Consider the following 18,850-nt stretch of genomic DNA (forward strand, 5'->3'; position numbering starts at 1 on the left):
TAGGCAAGGGCAGGCAGAAGAGTGACGGAAACCACAGAGCAGAGGAGCTGCAGGTGTGAGATCCGGGGACGGAGGGAGATGGGGGGTGGGGAATCCAAGGTGTGGGGGCTGGGTTTCAGACCCCCAAGCAGCATCAAACCTGCTCCTGTGCCCTCAGGGTCTGCACCACGGAGGGGGACAGATTTGGGGATAATGGGGTATTGTTCCATCCATTCCTATCACTCATCTGCTCTGCTACATTTAGCCCAAGGCCCCATCTCCCGGTGACCCCCCACCCCCATGGGAGGTACCCGTCCTCCAGAATCCAGGGACCTCAGGAACAAAGACGCTTATGGCAGCCACAGCACAGAACCTCTATCTGGGGCTGGTCTGGCCACGCTGGAATCCAGCCCACATGCCTGGGTCTGCACTCTGAGTCCAGGGAAAAGGATCAGCCATGACCCCCAGGTAACACTGCACTGGAGAGATGAGGCATATAGCACCCCCTACTGAGCCCCCCTGCAGCTCAGCGACCCGTCAGGTCTAGTGGGGTTAGCACTGATTGTGAGGGGAGAGTGCCCCCTACTGAATCCCCACCCTAGCTAGCCTGGCAGGACCTGATCAGAGACGTGACTGAGTCCACCCCCACCCCGCTGCAGCCTTGAACAGGTGCAGGCACTGAGCTTCCAAACAGCTAATCACCTGACAGATTTCAGCCCCGCAGGGCCCCGCCCCCAGCTCATTGTACCCAGCACCACAGGGCTCTGTGCTTCATCCTGACACAAGCAGCCCCCGGCTAGCCCAGCCCTGGGCTCCCCCGACTCTGCCACTGCTCCCCCCCCCCATGACAATGCCTCAGCTTTAGACCTCATTTATCCCCAGGACCCCAGGCTCCCAATCTCTCCTTCTGCTCCCCACTTGGGCTCATTTAGTTGAGCAGCTGCTGTGTTTTAAGGGTCCCAGACCCAGGGCCTGTGCGGGAAGGTAGAGGGATCATTAGTGTGAAAGGTCTGAAATCTCGGTCACTTCAGGAAACATGGTGCCTGATTCACCAGTGAATGGGGAGCCCAGGGCTGGGAGAACAGGGGGCTGTGGGTCAGGATTGGGCCTGGGAGAGTGGGGGCCTGTGGGTCAGGATTGGGCCCAGGGCTGGGAGAGCAGGGGCCTGTGGGTCGGGATGGAGGTGGGTGTGTTCAGCAGTGCTGGGACAGATGTTCCCTTCATGGCCCTATTGGAGGGGGGGAGTCCTGTGTGAAATATGCCAAGGTCAGGTCTGTCCGTGCTGGAAGTGGCTTATAAAAGGGTTTCATCCAGCCCAGCTGCCCCACCCCCAGATTCCCCTACACCCTGTCCCTGGCTGCTCTCCATCCCCCAGGACACGTACCCACTGCTCCCCATGATGCCCCTGCTCACTCTTCTGCTGTGCAGGGCCATCTGGTCTAGCTGCTGCGCCCCTCCCCACATGGACCAGGACCAGGGGGCCCCATCAGATATCACCATCCTGACCCTCAACTGCAGGTGAAGGGGGATGGGAATGGCTTGGAGCTCCCAGGAGCCTGGGTTCAATTCTGGGAGCCAGGACTTCTGGGTTCTAGCCCAGCTCTGGGAGGGAAGTGAGCTCTAGTGGGTTAGAGCAGGAGGGAGCTGGGAGCCAAGACTCCTGGGTTCTAGCCCAGCTCTGGGAGGGAAGTGTTGTTAGAGCCAAGGGACTCCACTCTCAGCTGATTGTGATGAGTCTGTTTCCTGCTGCTGCAGCCCAACGTGGGTCACAATCCCTGTGAGGCAGAGCAACCTCCTCAGGGTCCCAATCCCCATCTCTGCAGGGCCCAGATCACTCAGTGCCACACTCCCTCCTCCCTTCCTGCCCCCAGAGACAGCAGTGCTCTGGTACTCCCTTCGCCCAGGGCCCAGTGCCAGGGCACCTCCTGATCAGGGAGCAGGGAGTGGTGCTGAGCTTATAGCTTTAGGGGCATTTTGGACTCAGAAAGAGCCTCTAACACTGAAGCAGGGTGGGCTGCGGGTCGGGATTGAGGGGCACCAGCAGAGCTAGTGGGGGGATCCCAAGGCTGGGATCGGGGGTGGGATTGAGGGACATCTGTTCTTGTGTTGTCTGCCCAGCTGCAGGGAGCAGGCCCAAGTGTGTGTGTGGGGGGGAATGTTGTGTTGTGTAGGGAGTTCTGGTGTGTTTGTGTTGTCACAGTTTTCTTTCCCCAGCTGGTGGGGGTATTGTGTTTTTATGTAGCAGAGATGTGCTGGGCGGGGGGTGCTGAGTAGTTGTTTTTTTATGTAGCTGTGCTGTATTGTGTTGTGTAGGGGCATTATGGTGTGTAGTTGTGTAGCAGTGTTACGTTGTCATTCTCCAGCTGCAGGGAGCAGGCCCTCACCCCATGAGGATGATGTTGTATAGCAGTACCGTGATGTTGTGTAGGGGGTTATGGTGCAGAACTGTTGTGTTGTGTATTGTAGTATGTTGTATAATAGTGTTGTGGTGTGCAGTCATGTAGCAAGGCTGTGTGGTGGTTGTGGTGTGTAGTTATGTTGCATTGTTTGTAGCCATGGTGTGTTGCACAGGATGTTTATGTTGTGTAGTAGTACTGTGGTAGGTTCTCGTGTTGTGGTGGTTTTGTTGTTTAGGGGTTGTGTAGCTGTGGTATGTTGTGTAGCAGTGTTGTGTTGTTGTGGTGTGCAGTTGTGTAGCAGTGTTGTAGTGCAGGAGATCGTGTTACGTTGCCTTGTAGTACTGTTGTGTTGTCTCAGGGGCTACACTTCTCTGGCTGCTGTGACTGGACTGAGCCCCCAAGATCCCAGGGCCTGAGAGGGAGGCAGCTGCGGCTGGCCTGGGCCAAGGCCAGCACATGGCTCCCAGCATCCCCTGTGGGTAGCATCTGAGTGACACCCTCTGCTCCCCTCTCACCTGGAACACACCCTACAGCCCCACCCTCTAGTCCCTTCCCCCTGGGGGCAGCACTGGAGTGATACCCTCCCCCCTTGATCCCCACAAGGCCCCCCCAACCACCTACTCTCACATTAATTCCCCCCTCCCCTGTACGCCTCCCAGTGACCCACTGCTTCCCCCTTTGTACCCCCATCCTTCCTTTGCCTTCCCTTTGCCCCCCTCAGGCCTGCCCCCTTCTCAGGGGTGGGAGGGCAGCACTGGAATGAGTGACACTCCCCTCTCATTGGCTGCTGCTCACCCACTCCATGGTAACCGATCAGGTGATCCCATTTGTGTGTTTGCAGAGATATCTTCCAATCAGATGCTGCTGATCCACTAGCAGGGCTGCTCCCTGATCTCACTACCTGGTAAAACCACTGGATCCTTCCCCCAACAGCCAATGAGGGCCAGGTATTCCTGGGTTCTATCCTGGCTCTGGGAGGGGAGCAGAGTGTAGCTGTTAGAGCAGGGGGCTGGGAGTCAGGACTCCTGCGTTCTATCCTGGCTCTGGGAGTGGTATCTAGTGGTTTGAGCAGGAGGACACCAGAATTCCTAGCTTTGCCCCTTGCCTTCCTGAAGGTCTTGAAGGTGCACTTGTCTATAACCTCCCCTTACATTCTCTCTGCAGATCCCAGACATCACACACCCGCCCCCCCCCCGCCCAAGTTCCACAGGGCCCAAAGGACCCCCATGTAGAGACCATCCCTCCAGTCCCTACTCCTCTCCCTCCTAGTCCTGCTGACCCCCATAGGCCCCCTGATTCCTGAAGACCCCTCTGCAGAGACCAAAAGCCCCAGTCCGTTTCCCTGTGGCTAAGAACCCCCCTCACATCCTCCCCTCTTTGCCCCCAGATCTCATCTGGCAGAGCTGGGTGCTGCACCCCAAGTCCTTCGCCTTCACTGAGTTCCTGGGCCCGAAGCCTGTAGCCTGGGCCCCCCAACCTGCCAGACAGAGATAGTCACAGAGCAGGTGGGGAAGTACCACCTTTCCTTATGCTTCCCAGCTGCCACCCTGTCACATGGCGGGTGGGGAGAAATGCCTTGATCACTGCAGGGTGTGGGGCCGTACTATCTGATCCCTGGGGGATACCTGGTACCAGCCTGATCGCAAGAGGAGGTGAGGGCCCCATCATAGCCCGATCCCTCAGAAGAGTGGGAGGGTGACCAGTACTGGCCCGAGCCCTGTGTGGGGTGCCCTGACTCGCTACAAGTCGTAGTGGTGAATTACTTAGGGAGAACCCCCCATGCTGCTAGCCCTCAGTTCTCCACCCTGCAGGGCCCTGGCTGCCTTCCTGCACAGCACAGGGCTGGAACTGCGTCTGGTCCAGCCAGATGGCACCTGCTCCTACAGCCCCCTCGAGAGCCTCAGTTTGGACCTCACCATCATCACTGTGGGGATCTTCCTGGGGGGGCAGCTGCCGCACTGACTTAAGTCACTCTCTCTCCTTTACCAGCAGCGTGCATCCCCACACTGCTCCTCCCAACTGTCCTCCAAGGTGTGGCAACACCATCCCTTGAGGGTGCAGTAGAGCAAGATGACTCTGTGGAACCTAAGATGTCCATCCCCTCCCTGCCCCACAGAGCCCCATAATCCAGCAGGCACCCCACAAATCCCCCCTACTGCAAGAGGCTGCAATACAGAGTTCCCTGCATGGCTTTGGGAGGGGTTGCATTTGAACAGTATCAGGGGAAGAAAAATAATGGAACCCTCATAAAATTACCCCTCTTTTAATATAGGTCAGTGTTGTGGCTCTGTGACAAGTGGGGACACAGATTAGCTACCATCAAAGTCCCCACTACTCTCCCATGTTGCCAGTCACTGCTCATGACTCCAAGGCCCTGATCCTGCCCTTGGGGCTGGATGCCAGTGCGGGAAGGATTCCTCCCCAGAGCTGATGGCTGGAATTAGACCTGCTGTTCTGCTTTGAGCAAGAGACCAGCTCAAGGTCAATTTCACAGCTGGGTCCATTTCTGAAGAGTTCAGAAGGGTCCATCAGATCACCTAGTCAGCTTGGGTTTGAGAAAGAGGAGGAAGTAACCAGGAGGAAAGCCATTGTACAGTTGAGTCTCACCAACAGGGAGGAAGTGGTAGCAAACCTAGAAGTGGAAGGCAGTTTCGGTTAAAGTGATCAGGAAATGCGTTCATACCGCTAAGGAAAGGAAGAGCAGAGAGCAGCAAAATAAGGAACATGGACTTCACCAAAGCAGACTTTAACAAATTCAGAGAACTGGTAGATAAGGTCCTGTGGGAAGAAAATCTACGGGATAAGAGAGTTCAGAAGATTTGGCAGTTTCTCAAGGACACAATATTAAAGGCACAACAGCAAACTATCCCAGTGTAAAGGAAAGATGAGAACAAAAGGAAAAGGCCACTACGGCTCCTTCAGGAGCTCTTTACATCACCTGAAAAATCAAAAAGGAATTCTACAAAAAGTAGAAACAGAGGTAAATGGCTACAGGGGAGTACAACAAACAGCACAAACGTGTAAAGACAAATTAAGAAAGTCAAAGGCACAAAATGAATTACAGCTGGCAAGGGACATAAAAGGCAATAAGAAGTTCCTTAAATAAATTACAAGCATGAGAAACATGAAGGAAGGTGTAGGCCCACTACTTAGCATCAGTTACTGACTCTCCTTACCTGCTATCAGGAAGGCTGACGCGTTTAATGCCTATTTTGCTTTAGTCTTCACTAAAAAGCTTAATGGTGACCAAATACTCAACACAATTAATATTAACAAAAAGGCGGAGGGCGTGCAAGCCACAATAAGGAAAGAACAGGTTGGCAGGGCCTGATGAAATTCACCCTAGGGTACTTAAGGAACTAGCTGAAACAACCTCAGAACCATTACCATTTATCTTTGAGAACTCATGGAGGAAAGGGGAAGTCCCAGAAGATTGGAGATGGAAAAACACTGTTCTCCTTTTTAAAGACAGGTACTATCTCATTTCCTTCTTTGACAGGGTTACTGGCCTAATGGAGTTGGAGGGAATCAGTAGAGGTCATATCTTGATTTTAGTTTCAGAGTAGCAGCCGTGTTAGTCTGTATTCGCAAAAAGAAAAGTACTTGTGGCACCTTAGAGACTAACAAATTTATTTGAGCATAAGCTTTCGTGAGCTGTAGCTCACTTCATCGGAAGCATGATTTTAGTAACCCTTTTGACACAGTCCCATATGACATTCTAGGGAAATGTACGGCCACTTTATAGTAATTTATTCTAGACCACAGCTGGTTGAAAGACCATACTCAAGTAGTTACCAGTGGTTCATTGTCAAACTGGGAGGTTGTATATAGGGGGATCCCACAGGGGTCAGTCCTGGGTCCAGCACTATTCAATATTTTCATCAGTTACTTAGATTGCAGACCATGTTTATAAAAATTTGCAGATGTCACCAAGGTGGGGTGGTTGCAAGTACTTTGGAGGGCAAGATGAGAATTCCAGCTTACATTGACAAATTGAACGGATCTGAAATTAGCAAGATGAAATTCTATAAAGACAAGTGCAAAGTACTGCACTCAGGCAGGAAAAAAATCAAATGTGCAACTATAAAATGGCTAGGCGCTAGTACTGCTGAAAGGATCTGGGGGCCATAGGGGATCACAAATTGAACGAGACAACAATATGATGCAGTTGCAAAGACAGGCTCACATAATTCTGGGGTGTATTAACTGGAGCATCATATGTAAGACACAGAAGGCAACTGTCCCGCTTTACTCACCACTGGTGAGGCCTCAGCTGGAGCACTGTAGAAAGATGTGGAGAAATTGGTGGGAGTCCAGAAGAGAACAACAAAAATGCTAAAAGGTTTAGAAATCCCGATCTATAAGGAAAAGTTAATAAAAACGGGGCATGTTTAGGTTTGAGAAAAGATTGAGGGGGTCGTGATAGTCTTCCAATATGGTAAGGGCTGGCACAAAGAGGTTGATGATCAATTGTTCTTCATGTCCACGGAAGGCAGGCCAAGAAGTCATGGGCTTAATCTGCAGCAAGGGAGATTTAGGTCAGATACTAGAGGATAGTTAAGCTCTGGGACAGGCTTCCAAAGGAGGTCGCAGAATTCCTGTCACTGGAGGTTTTTAAGAACAGGTTGGACAAACCTGTCAGGGGTTGTCTAGGTTTACTTGGTCCTTCCTCAGCACGGGGGCTGGACTTGATGACTGCGTGAGGTCCATGCCAACCCTATATTTCTACCCTGAACCTCCTGTCTATCATAAACCATTAAATCGCACCCAGTTCTCTGTATTGAGCCCCAGGACCTTGGTTAGACCAAATCATTTCAGTCCTCAGGGGATTAACTTGTTGCATGCCCCAGATAGAGAAGACAAGAAACTGAGGGGCCCTGTATGCCCAAGACTCCTGCGCTGGCAAGGAATTGCAGAGGTGAGCCATGCCCAGGTGATCGCAGCAGGCGACTCGCGCCTCATGCTGCAGAGGAAGGAGAAAACCGCCAAGCTCCCTACCAATCTCTGACCAGGGAGATTCCTTCCTGACTCCAAATCTGGCCATCAGCTGGACCCTGAGATGTGAACAAGACCCCCAGCCAGGTAGCTAGAGAGGAATTGCTGAACCACCTCAGAGACCGGCTCACCCCAGCTGGTGTCCTGTCTCCAGCTGTGGCCAATCCCTGATGCTTCAGAGGAAGGTGGGGAAAAAAAGCCCACAAATACCTAGAACGGTCCCCAACATTGTGGAGCTGCCCGGCCACAGCATTCAGAGCGAGAAATGCTGTTGTGTAGAGAGCAAGGACCTTGCACGCTCGGCCAGCTACAACGGTAATGGGAGCTGCATACGAATCTGAGGTAAATAGATCCGTTCCCGGAGAGCAGCACTCAAACCTGCAGCACACACACAGTGGCCACAGCAGGTCCGCTTGAGCCACATCACTTCCCTCCAGAGCAGATGGAGGGGCAGGAGTCTGGGGGAGGGAGGATTTAGGGGAAAAAAAAAAAAAAAAAAAGGAGACACAAAGACAGCAAGAAGAGTTCCAGGCAGTTTACCCCCAACAATGGGTGATTTGGATCCAGCCAAGATCAGGGTAGGTGGGGAGAAGGAACACTTCAAATCAACACTGTTAGACACAGTGGAGACTTTACGGGGGTGCCAAAAGGAACCTTGGAGGAGCCCAGATCCAGGCACAGCTGGGGGAAGGGAGGGGTTACAGACAAATAAACCCTCTGGGAATCCTATATCAGGGTCAGTAGCAGAGCCAGGAGTAGAACCAGCAGACCTGATGCTCAGTGTTGCTGCCCGTCCCCCGTGTTCTAATCTGCTAGCCTCTCCCCTCCTCAAGCCAGGGACAGATCACATCTGTCATGCCACATCCCAGCGGGCAGTGCACAGAGGGGATAGTTTTCTCCAGAGCAATCCCAGGGACATGATGGGATGGGGCTCCCAATAGAATCGGGGGTGGAAGATGCCCCCCCCCCGCTTCCTCACAAAATGACATCACAAGCCACCAGCCCAATTAACTATTTATTTTAAAATAATTACAACCCAATCCCCCTGATCACGGTGCCATCACTACTGGATCCTCTGTTAACTACAAGATCCTTAAAAATGGGAGTAGTTGGATCCCTACTGGGGGGCCAGAACCCCCTCTTCCCACCAGAATCCATTCCTGATGGGCAGAGATGTCCATTGCAGGCGCCACTTCCCACTAGAGCTGAGAGAGGCTGGATGTGGATTCTAGGGCCATCAGGAAGGGAGCCTGGCGCAGGATGGCCTGTGAGAGAGGCAGACACACCCAAGGGGCTGCTCACTCGATGAGCTTCTTGGCCTTGAAGAAGCGGCGCAGGTAACAGACTTGCCAGGTGGCCAGGCCCACCAGACACAGCATGGAAAAGATGCTGAAGTAGAGCACGCGGGTGCTGGTGGACTCTGTCGAGAGAGAGAGAGAGAGACATGGGGTGAACAGGGGACCCCAAAGCATCATCACAAGTGGCTTCCAGCCACTTCACAGGAAAGAACCCAGGCGTCCTGGCTCCCAGTCCCTTCCTCCTGTGTTCTACCCCAGCCCTGGGAGGAGGGTGGGGTCTAGTGGGTACATGGGTGCCTCCTCACCATTTGTGTCCCTCATTTCCTCCTCCCGCTGCTTCATGTAGGCAAAGTCCTTGACGATGGATTCAGAAAGGTCCTCGAGACGTCGCAGATCCACCTCTAGGGGCTTCAACTTCTCTGCCTTGGCAATCTAGGTGTGGGGACAGTAGGAATGAGATGCAGAATTCCACCCCACACTGAGACACAGCAACCTCTGGGGTAAAGCATAAGGGCTGTCTATACAGGGATCTCTTGCTCAGTGCTGAGACACAGCCATCTCTGGACTGGGCACAGGGTCTGTTCATACAGGGATCCCTCGCCCCACGCTGAGATGTGGATACCTCTGGGCTGGGGCACGGGGGGCTGTTTACACAGGAAACCCTTGGAATTCTGGCACTCAGGCTTTAGCAGAGCTGGGGATACATGCCTAGTTGGGTGGATGTTGTCAATTCTGTCCTTGGGCTGAGATTGCTGGTGCCCCACCTTCCCCATCACACACAGGACAGAGGGACAGCTGCAGAGGGTTGGGGACTCAAAGGGGGCGTTACTCACGTCTTCATAGTTCCGGGCCTCCACCCCATGTTTGACGTTGAGGCTGATCAGCTGGTCAGGAACTCGAAAACCCACTGGGGAGGGAAGGATGAAAGAAAGAAGTTATAACTGTCACAGGGGAGGGAAGAGCTGGTGCATGACCCCACTTCCCTTCCAGTCAGGGATTGAACCCTAGAATCCTGGTTCTCAGCCAATCTTACTGTAGCCACTAGATACCACTCCCCTCCCACAGCCAGGAATAGAACCCAGGAATCCTGGCCCCCAGCACCCTCCTCAATGCTAACCACTAGACCTCCCTCATGATCACAAGTTTACTGGCCGTGCTGAGTGCAGGAGACCGCAAATGAGGGTGGCAGGGAGCTGTGGGGTGGGAGGAATGCCCCCCAGGACAGAGAATCCCTGCACCAGGAGTGAGACCTCATACCCGACTGGCCGTGGCTCTCGAAGCAGATCTCGTAGATCTCATAGTCGTCTGTGGTGAAGGCGAATTTGCCCTTCTTGGCATCTTCCTTGGAGTAGAGCAGATGGCCAGAGGAGTCTGTGACCTGGGGTGGGGACAGACTGTGACCCCACAGAACTACCCATCTCCCCGGACCAGGCTCCCAATGCCCACAATGATCCTGTTCCCCAGGAGGATAGGGGTGTAGTGTGTCCCCTCCACCCAGGAGTAGGGGGTGTCCAATGGGGAGACGGGGGTCCCTGATGTCCCTCTTGGGGGAGGACATCACACAACTGCGTGGTAAGTCTTGGACCTTGGAGAAGAAAGGGGGTCCCTGGGGTGGTGCACAGCTTATGGCGAGCGTAGGGGGCAGGGCACCCGCGGGGGCACTAACCATGGGGGGGGAGGGTGCGGCGGGGAATCCCTAGGGGCTCTCACCCGCAGATCGGTCCTGGCCCCCGGCGCCCCGGCCTCCGACACCTCGTACTCCCCGGTCACCATGACGTCGCGGTGCATCTCCTCTTTCAGGCACTTGCGGGTCTGCGCCGGCAGCTGGAACGAGAGCGCCCCGCACCCGCCGGCCAGCAGCAGCGGCAGCAGCAGGGGACCCAGGAGTCCGGGGCCCGGCCGGGGCACGCGCATGGCGAGCAGCGGCGGGGAACCCCCCTGGCCTCGAGACGCCGCGTCCGGCTCCCCCAGGCAGGTGGAGTCGGTTGCGTCCGGCTCCTCTGTCACACTGCCCCTGAGCTGATTCGGTGGCGTCGGACCTGGCGCTCACCCGACGTGGCGCTCGCTCTATGGTCTGGCCCCCACCCCACAGGGGGGACAGGCCCTAGCCGTGCTTCCGCTTCCGGCTCCACCCTACTTCATCTCCGGCAGCGTGAAATAGAGTCCGGGCAGCGCGAACTTCGGACGGGGGGGGGGAGTGCGCAGGCGCAGTGTGATCTCGGCCTGTGCGGTGCCGTGCAGGAAGAAGCCGTGGTCGCTTGTAGCTGGGCAGAGTGCTGGGTGGAGGGGTGTCAGTCCAGCCCTGGCTACCCCCGAGCCTGACCTGGCAGGGGTTTGGTGGGGCTTCTCTCCTCCCCTTCCTCGGGTTGTGGGCATCGGGCTTGGGGGGGGGGGGTAGTGGATAGAAGCAGGGGGCCAGGACTCCTGGGTCCTCTCCCTAGCTGCGGGGGGAGGGGCCTGTGCCCACCAACGGGCAAGAAATGTAAAGTGTCAGTGAATCCGCTTTACAAGCGCAGCGGCGCTGGGTGGCGCCAGAGAGCAGGGTCCGGGCGGGGGCCGTACGTGCGAGGAGTCAGGGGGAGCAGCCCGGGCACCTCCGCCCCGGGGCAGCAGCCAGGAAGAGAGGCCAAAGGCTCGCTGTACGGGGCAGGGAAACCCGCTACCCCTCCCAGACCCCCCCCCCCCCGGTATCCTTTAGCACCCCAACCCCTTCCCTCACCCCCCTACGCCCTTCCCGCTCCCGAGCCTGCTCCACATCTTCCCCCCAGCCCCGCACACCCTTCTCCCATGTCTTCCCTTCCACTCCTGCTCCCCCCATCACCCCAAACATCATCTCTCTAGTCTCCTCATGCCCCTCCCTCGCCTCATTCCAACCCACCCCCCTTCCCTTCCTCCCCCAATCCCGGTCTGCCCACTGGTTGGCCAGGCAGGGAGCCCCAGGACTGCCCCCTGTGGAGCAGGGTCAGGGTATGGGGATCAGCCCCCCTAAGTGCTGACCCTGGTTAAAAGGCTGTGACGGGGTGAGGCTGAGAAGGCACTGGGTGAAAGGATGCCTAGAGTGTGGGAGTGCATGTCAAGCCTTGGCACCACTCCCCGCCTGCAGCGGGGCTGGCACTGCATAAAGGAGAGAACCTGGCATCCACTAAGCTGCCTTGGCAGCCACGAGGACATTAATGTGCCAGGGTGGGGCGGGGGCAGAGTGATCCTCTACCCCCTCCACAGGGCTCCAAGAGGTAGATAGGCGTGAGTGGGAGAGAGGGGATAGCTGGGGACCCACACACACACACACACACACACACACAGGGTTATGGCCCCCCTTGATATCAGAGCCACCTGTGAATTCAAAGGGGACTGGACTGATAAATGGGTTGGGGGGTTATGGAGAGTGAGGCAGGAAGAGAGGTCTGGGGCAGGGAGGGGCTACGGGGCCCCTAGAGCAGCCAGGGGTGTTGGGGGAGGCACAAAGCAGCTGGGAAGTTAGTGGGGATGGGAACTTCCCAGCTGGGCGACATTGGGCCTGGGCTGGAGAAAGCTGGATACAGCCCTAGGCCCAGGTCCCAGCTGGCGCCGGGTACCCCCTGAGAAGAGGAATGGTGAACCCCTGTTGCCCCTGGTGGCAGGTTCCTCCAGGGTTACCCCCGTGTAATGGGCATGGGGCTGGGAATAGCCCTGGCTCCCAGCTGCAGAGCGTTATGGGAGGTGTCAGGGGCCTCCCAGCCATTGCATCCCCGATTGGAGCCCTGGGACGGGTGAGTCTGAGCACAGAGCTCAGGGGTATTGGCAGCAAAACAAAGGAGAATAGTAGATTGGAAGACTGGCTGGTTTGGTGGGGACTGAGATACGAGGCCTCTAGGGAAGTGCAGTGGGTGGGGAAGATCCCTTGATCCTGCCCCATCTGTGGTAGATGACAGTGGGAATGGAGCAATCGCTCTACTTGCGTCAGCCCTCCCAGGTGTTGGCGTCAGAGCCAGGAGGGTGGGGATGTGGCAAGACTGCACCTGCTGGAATCACACAGCCCAGCTGAGAATGGGAACTGCCCCCTGCCTGTCCTGATCACTACAGCGCCCCCTGCTGGGTCTGGACTAGCCAGGACAGTGGTTCTCAAACTTTTGTATTGGTGACCCCTTTCACACAGCAAGCCTCTGGGTGCGAACCCCCCCCCTTTATGAATTAAAAACTCTTTTTTATATTTAACACTATTATAAATGCTGGAGTGAAGTGTGGTTTGGGGTGGAGGCTGACAGCTCGTGACTCCCCATGTAATAACCTTGTGACCCCCTGAGGGGTCACAACCCCCAGTTTGAGAACCCCTGAGCTAGGAGCTCCCTGTACAGCCAGAGTTCCCACCCTGCTCCCTATGGCACCCCCTGCTGCAGGGCTTGAGGGAACAGGCTGCTGTGGGCTCAGAACTTGAGAAAGGGAGCCGGGGATGTGGCAGAATGTACATCCACACATAGAGGGTATGTGTTGCAATTGCAGTTGTGTGTGATTATGGGAAATTGTCAATGCATGTGTGCCCCTGTGCAGCTGGCTGAGTGTGAGTGTCTGTGCAATTGTCAAGCTGTGTACATGTGTGCGTACGCAATTGGCATTGCATATGATTGTGCAAACAGGAGAGAATCCGTGCAGTCATCAGTGTGTGTAGTTGAGTGATTGTTGTGTGTAAGTGCATTCACACAGCAGGTGTGTACCATCGCATAGGTTGGTGTCTGTGCAGTCCCATAATGAGCGTGCACTGTGTGCTGGTTTGTGGCTGGCAGCCTCCCTGTTCAATGGATGCTGTTTGTCTGACATTGGGTGGGGCTATTTGGGGAGCCTCTCCCTCTGAAGTACAGGTCTCCCATCCTAGACTGACCCAGCTGGACTCTGCTTAGCATGGGGACCTGCTGCTTTGGCTGAGGCCCAGTGGCTGATGGTTGCAAGCTGGGAGCACGGGGGCGGGGGGGGGCAGGAAATGTCTCTCGGTGTTGGAGATCCCCCAACTCATGGGATTGGAATGACAGGCGCCTGGTAGAGGAACGTGCCAGAGGCCTGCAGTGATTCAGAGTGGGATGAGACTCTGGGTCCTGGGGGGAAGGAAGAGGTGAGGTCTGAGCTGTGCAGATACAGCCCAGACCTCACAGGGGCACAGTCAGTACCAACTCAGAGCTCCTGGACCTGGCATTCTCCTTGTCCTAAAATGGGACCCCCTTCCATAAATGGCCTGCTGCAACCCCCTTCCAAAGGGGAGTTGGCTGTCAGTGGACCATTCAGCCCTTGGTCTCTGTTTTGGCTGGTGTGATGCAGATGCTCCCAGGGGGGCCCCATGCTCGGGGCTCACAACTCAATCCACCAGCAGAGCTGGGAAATGGCCCGCAGTTATGAATGACCTGGGTCTGGATTGGACCTGGTGCCCCGTAGAGGCTCTGTAGCCTCTTGCCCAATCCCCTGAGCCAGCCTGGGGTCAGATCGGAGCCAGTGCTCCAGGAGGAGAAAGGCCCCTTGTCCACTCCCTCCTTTTCTCTGTGTCTCACCCAGTCTGATTTGTTCTTCAAGAATCTCCCAGCTCTGAGATGATTGAGTTGAATGCTCCCTCCTTCTCCACAAACTTGTGCTGGATCCAGGACAGGGCACTGGCTGGGCATGGTGCCAGCAACCCAGTATGCCAGCCTGGCACCATCTGCCCCAAGCCCAAGGAGGGCCCCACCCTGATGCTAAGGGGCTGCCATGCAACTGCCTGCCTGAGCTGGGAATAGAACCCAGGAGTCCTGGCTCACAGGGATCTTCTCCCTGCATTCTGTATAGCACTGCCAGTACATGAAGCCTGTAGGAACAGGGGGAAGGGCTTCAGGGGAATGGGGCTGGGGGGAGGCAAAAGTGAGGGGAAGGGGCAAAACTGCTTTTGGTGAAGGGCACAGCCCCAGAGCCTCTCTATTAGGCCAATCCAGGCAGATATTTTACTGGGATGCTGGAAGAGCTATGGGAGCGGGGGGCGGGGAGTCAGGACTCCCAGTTCTCTCCCAGCTCTGTGAGGAGTTGGGATGTGTGTAGGACACCCCCAGACTTTGGGTCCAAGATTGGGGTGAGCAGAGACCCCCCCCCAGGCCAATGGCACTTGAACCATCTCATCCTGTGAGGCCCCAGCCTGACAGTATTTGAGACTCAGAGCAGAGGGAGGCCCCTAAGCTGGGTGGGGGTGAGGAAGGAATATACCCTGGGAACCACTGCACAAAGTGGCACTGGCAACTCAGCAGCTAGGGGGAGGGTGGGGCTGAGCACATGACTGGTGATCTTCAGGTAACCCCTCCCCCAGCACTGCAGCACCCAGGGTCCCTCTGCTCTAGCATGCAAGGGGTTAACATGCCCCAGGGATAGCTGGAGCTGTTCTCAGTGTCCCAGGAGATGGTAACACTGGTACCCTGTTGTCCTTGAATTCCCCAGGGGTAGCTCTCACTCTGGACTTGCAGCCCCCCTGCTATCTCAGCCCTGGGTCCGTCCCTCCCCTCCCATCTCTCCTGCTGCCACTCAATCCAGACTCGCAGCCCCAGTTATCCCAGCCCTGGATCTGTGCTGCATTAGGCTGGGATCCAAACCTCAAGTCGACAGAGTGAGTAAAGTCAGGAGGAAAAGGAAGGTGAGTAAGTGGATGAGTATACAGAGTTCTCGGCTGTCTCCTGTTTGGGATTTGGCCCATTCTCCCATTCCCTCCATAGACACAGAGGGGCCCTACCTCATCCCTGGCAGCCACAAGCACTTGTGAGTGCCACGTGCTGATTTGGCGGGAGCCTCTGTGAAATCCCCTCCACACAGCTCCATTGCTCTCCAGGAACCCGCAGGAAACTTCAAGTGTGGAGTGAGGTGACCGGGCAGTTTGAAAGGCTGGGACACATGCAGCTCTGTTAGTGCCCCTCAATGCCAGCCCCCTGCTGTCCCAGCGCTGGGCTCCCCCCACCCCCACAGCTCTGCCTGTGCCCCTCAGTGCCAGCCTGCAGCCCCCTGCTATCCCAGCCCTTGCCTCCCTCCACCCAGCTCTGCCTGTGCCCCTCAGTGCCAGCCTACAGTCCCCTGCTATCCCAGCCCTGGCTTCCCCCCACCAGCTCTGCTAGTGCCCCTCAGTGCCAGCCTACAGCCCCCTGCTATAACAGCACTTGCCTCCCCCCACCCAGCTCTGCCTGTGCCCCTCAGTGCCAGCCTGCAGCCCCCTGCTATCCCAGCCCTTGCCTCCCCCCACCCAGTTCTGCATGTGCCCCTCAGTGCCAGCCTGCAGCCCCCTGCTATCCCAGCCCTGGCCTCCCCCCAACAGCTCTGCCTGTGCCCCTCAGTGCCAGCCTGCAGCCCCCTGCTATCCCAGCCCTGGCCTCCCCCCACCAGCTCTGCCTGTGCCCCTCAGTGCCAGCCTCCAGCCCCCTGCTATCCCAGCCCTGGCCTCCCTCCACCCAGCTCTGCCTGTGCCCCTCAGTGCCAGCCTGCAGCCCCCTGCTATCCCAGCCCTGGCCTCCCCCCACCAGCTCTGCTAGTGCCCCTCAGTGCCAGCCTGCAGCCCCTGCTATCCCAGCCCTGGCCTCCCCCCACCCAGCTCTGCCTGTGCCCCTCAGTGCCAGCCTGCAGTCCCCTGCTATCCCAGCCCTGGCCCCCCCCCCCCCAGCTCTGCCTGTGCCCCTCAGTGCCAGCCTGCAGCCCCCTGCTATCCCAGCCCTGGCCTCCCCCCACCAGCTCTGCCTGTGCCCCTCAGTGCCAGCCTGCAGCCCCCTGCTATCCCAGCCCTGGCTTCCCCCACCCAGCTCTGCTAGTGCCCCCCAGTGCCAGCCTCCAGCCCCCTGCTATCCCAGCCCTGGCCTCCCCCCACCCAGCTCTGCCTGTGCCCCTCAGTGCCAGCCTGCAGCCCCCTGCTATCCCAGCCCTTGCCTCCCCCCACCCAGCTCTGCCTGTGCCCCTCAGTGCCAGCCTGCAGCCCCCTGCTATCCCAGCCCTGGCCTCCCCCCACCAGCTCTGCCTGTGCCCCTCAGTGCCAGCCTGCAGCCCCCTGCTATCCCAGCCCTGGCCTCCCCCCACCCAGCTCTGCCTTTGCCCCTCAGTGCCAGCCTGCAGCCCCCTGCTATCCCAGCCCTGGCCTCCCCCCACCAGCTCTGCCTGTGCCCCTCAGTGCCAGCCTGCAGCCCCCTGCTATCCCAGCCCTGGCCTCCCCCCACCCAGCTCTGGCTGTGCCCCTCAGTGCCAGCCTGCAGCCCCCTGCTATCCCAGCCCTGGCTTCCCCCCACCAGCTCTGCCTGTGCCCCTCAGTGCCAGCCTGCAGCCCCCTGCTATCCCAGCCCTTGCCTCCCCCCACCCAGCTCTGCCTGTGCCCCTCAGTGCCAGCCTGCAGCCCCCTGCTATCCCAGCCCTGGCCTCCCCCCACCCAGCTCTGCCTGTGCCCCTCAGTGCCAGCCTGCAGCCCCCTGCTATCCCAGCCCTTGCCTCCCTCCACCCAGCTCTGCTAGTGCCCCTCAGTGCCAGCCTGCAACCCCCTGCTATCCCAGCCCTGGCCTCCCCCCACCCAGCTCTGCCTGTGCCCCTCAGTGCCAGCCTGCAGCCCCCTGCTATCCCAGCCCTGGCCTCCCCCCACCCAGCTCTGCCTGTGCCCCTCAGTGCCAGCCTGCAGCCCCCTGCTATCCCAGCCCTGGCCTCCCCTACCCAGCTCTGCCTGTGCCCCTCAGTGCCAGCCTGCAGCCCCCTGCTATCCCAGCCCTGGCCTCCCCCCACCCAGCTCTGCCTTTGCCCCTCAGTGCCAGCCTGCAGCCCCCTGCTATCCCAGCCCTGGCCTCCCCCCACCCAGCTCTGCCTGTGCCCCTCAGTCCCAGCCTGCAGCCCCCTGCTATCCCAGCCCTGGCCTCCCCCCACCCAGCTCTGCCTGTGCCCCTCAGTGCCAGCCTGCAGCCCCCTGCTATCCCAGCCCTGGCCTCCCCCCACCCAGCTCTGGCTGTGCCCCTCAGTGCCAGCCTGCAGCCCCCTGCTATCCCAGCCCTTGCCTCCCCCACCCAGCTCTGCCTGTGCCCCTCAGTGCCAGCCTGCAGCCTCCCAGCAACTGTCCCATGCTAGTCCCCAGAGAAATGTGGTGACTCCACTGCTCTGTGCTCAGGGTTTAATACTGGGGAGCAGGGGGGCCAGTACCCAGGGTGGAAGCCAGCCAAGTCCCCCAACCTCTCATTGCTCCCCAAGGCTGGTGGCACGGTGCCAGCTGGCTGCTCTCCCCCCCATTCCTACCAGGTTAGTCACCGGGAGCATGAGATCATCCACATTCCTGTGTCTCACATCCTGTCCCGCTCCTTGGGGAGAAGGATCGTTCACCCTCACGGGGCTCGGGGGGGGGGGGTCGGGGGGCGAAGAGGAACAGTCACTGGACCCCCCACCCTGTGGCCACCTCCCAGAAGAGCTGTTTGTTTCGAGGCTTGGGGGGAGGAGCCAGGATCACTGGGTTCTCTCCCTGGTACTTGGAGGGGGGTTCTAGTGGTTAAAACACGGGGGTCTGGGAGCCAGGACCCCTGGGTTTCATTCCCAGCTCCCCCAGTGACCTGCTGTGTGACCTTAGGGGAGTCTCTTCCTCTGTGCCCTAGTTTCTCCCCCCACACTTTGTCTATTCAGACAGTGAGCGCTTCAGGGCAGGGCCTGTCTCTCACTGTGTTTTGTGCAGTGCCTGGGGGTCCCAATCTCCCTGGGGTCTCCCTCCAACTAGTAATGAGAGAGAACGAGCGCTGTCAGGCTCCTTGTGGCTGTGGGGAGCCTGAGGGACATGCTTTCACTCTCTGCACGGAGCCCAGCCCTGTCAGTTTCACTTGCCGTCGCTTTCAGTTCCTGATTCTGAAGGTGACCAAAGGCCGCTGTGTCCGGAAATGACACCCCCGCAGCCCACTCAGAGAGAGAGGAACCACTGACCCCACTCTCCTCCCAGAGCTGTGTATGGAACCCAGGAGTCCTGACTCCCAGCCCTCTCTGCTTTAACCCACTAGACCCTTCCAGGTGTCTTGGCCCCAGCCCCCGCTCTAACCCAATCCCTCTCCCCCCCAACCCCCCCCCCACACCAAAGTTGGGGACAGAACACAGGAGTCCTGACTCCCAGCCCACCACCTTAGCAGGACACTTCCATTCTCCATGCTAGGGTATCTTCCAGCGGCTTGTTTCTTTGGGTGAGGGGTGACCTGAGGCTCTCAGCGGGGTAGGGTGGGG

At 57.8% G+C, this 18,850-nt stretch overlaps 1 protein-coding gene across 1 annotated transcript; it reads right to left on the minus strand.

Moving 5' to 3' along the window:
* Positions 1 to 8,375: 8,375 nt before the first annotated feature.
* LOC102929967 (transmembrane emp24 domain-containing protein 10) lies at positions 8,376 to 11,005 on the minus strand. Its single transcript, XM_007056170.4, has 5 exons — positions 10,382 to 11,005; positions 9,929 to 10,049; positions 9,505 to 9,578; positions 8,977 to 9,103; positions 8,376 to 8,793 (listed from the first exon to the last, which is right to left on the minus strand). Exons 1-5 carry the CDS (start codon positions 10,583 to 10,585, stop codon positions 8,672 to 8,674), a joined length of 648 nt encoding a protein of 215 aa, XP_007056232.1. The 5' UTR covers positions 10,586 to 11,005; the 3' UTR covers positions 8,376 to 8,671.
* Positions 11,006 to 18,850: the final 7,845 nt, after the last annotated feature.

Source organism: Chelonia mydas, chromosome 7 (genome assembly GCF_015237465.2).
Source record: "Chelonia mydas isolate rCheMyd1 chromosome 7, rCheMyd1.pri.v2, whole genome shotgun sequence".
NCBI lineage: Eukaryota > Metazoa > Chordata > Testudines > Cheloniidae > Chelonia > Chelonia mydas.

Bases quoted from the DNA above. Each gene is read 5' to 3' on its own strand.
- LOC102929967 (XM_007056170.4), bottom strand. From the start codon at position 10,585: ATGCGCGTGCCCCGGCCGGGCCCCGGACTCCTGGGTCCCCTGCTGCTG. The intron at 9,579-9,928 runs GTATGAGGTCTC...TTCCCTCCCCAG, and splicing joins CGAGAGCCACGGCCAGTCGG to TGGGTTTTCGAGTTCCTGAC. The intron at 8,794-8,976 runs GTGAGGAGGCAC...CTCTCTCGACAG, and splicing joins GGAAATGAGGGACACAAATG to AGTCCACCAGCACCCGCGTG.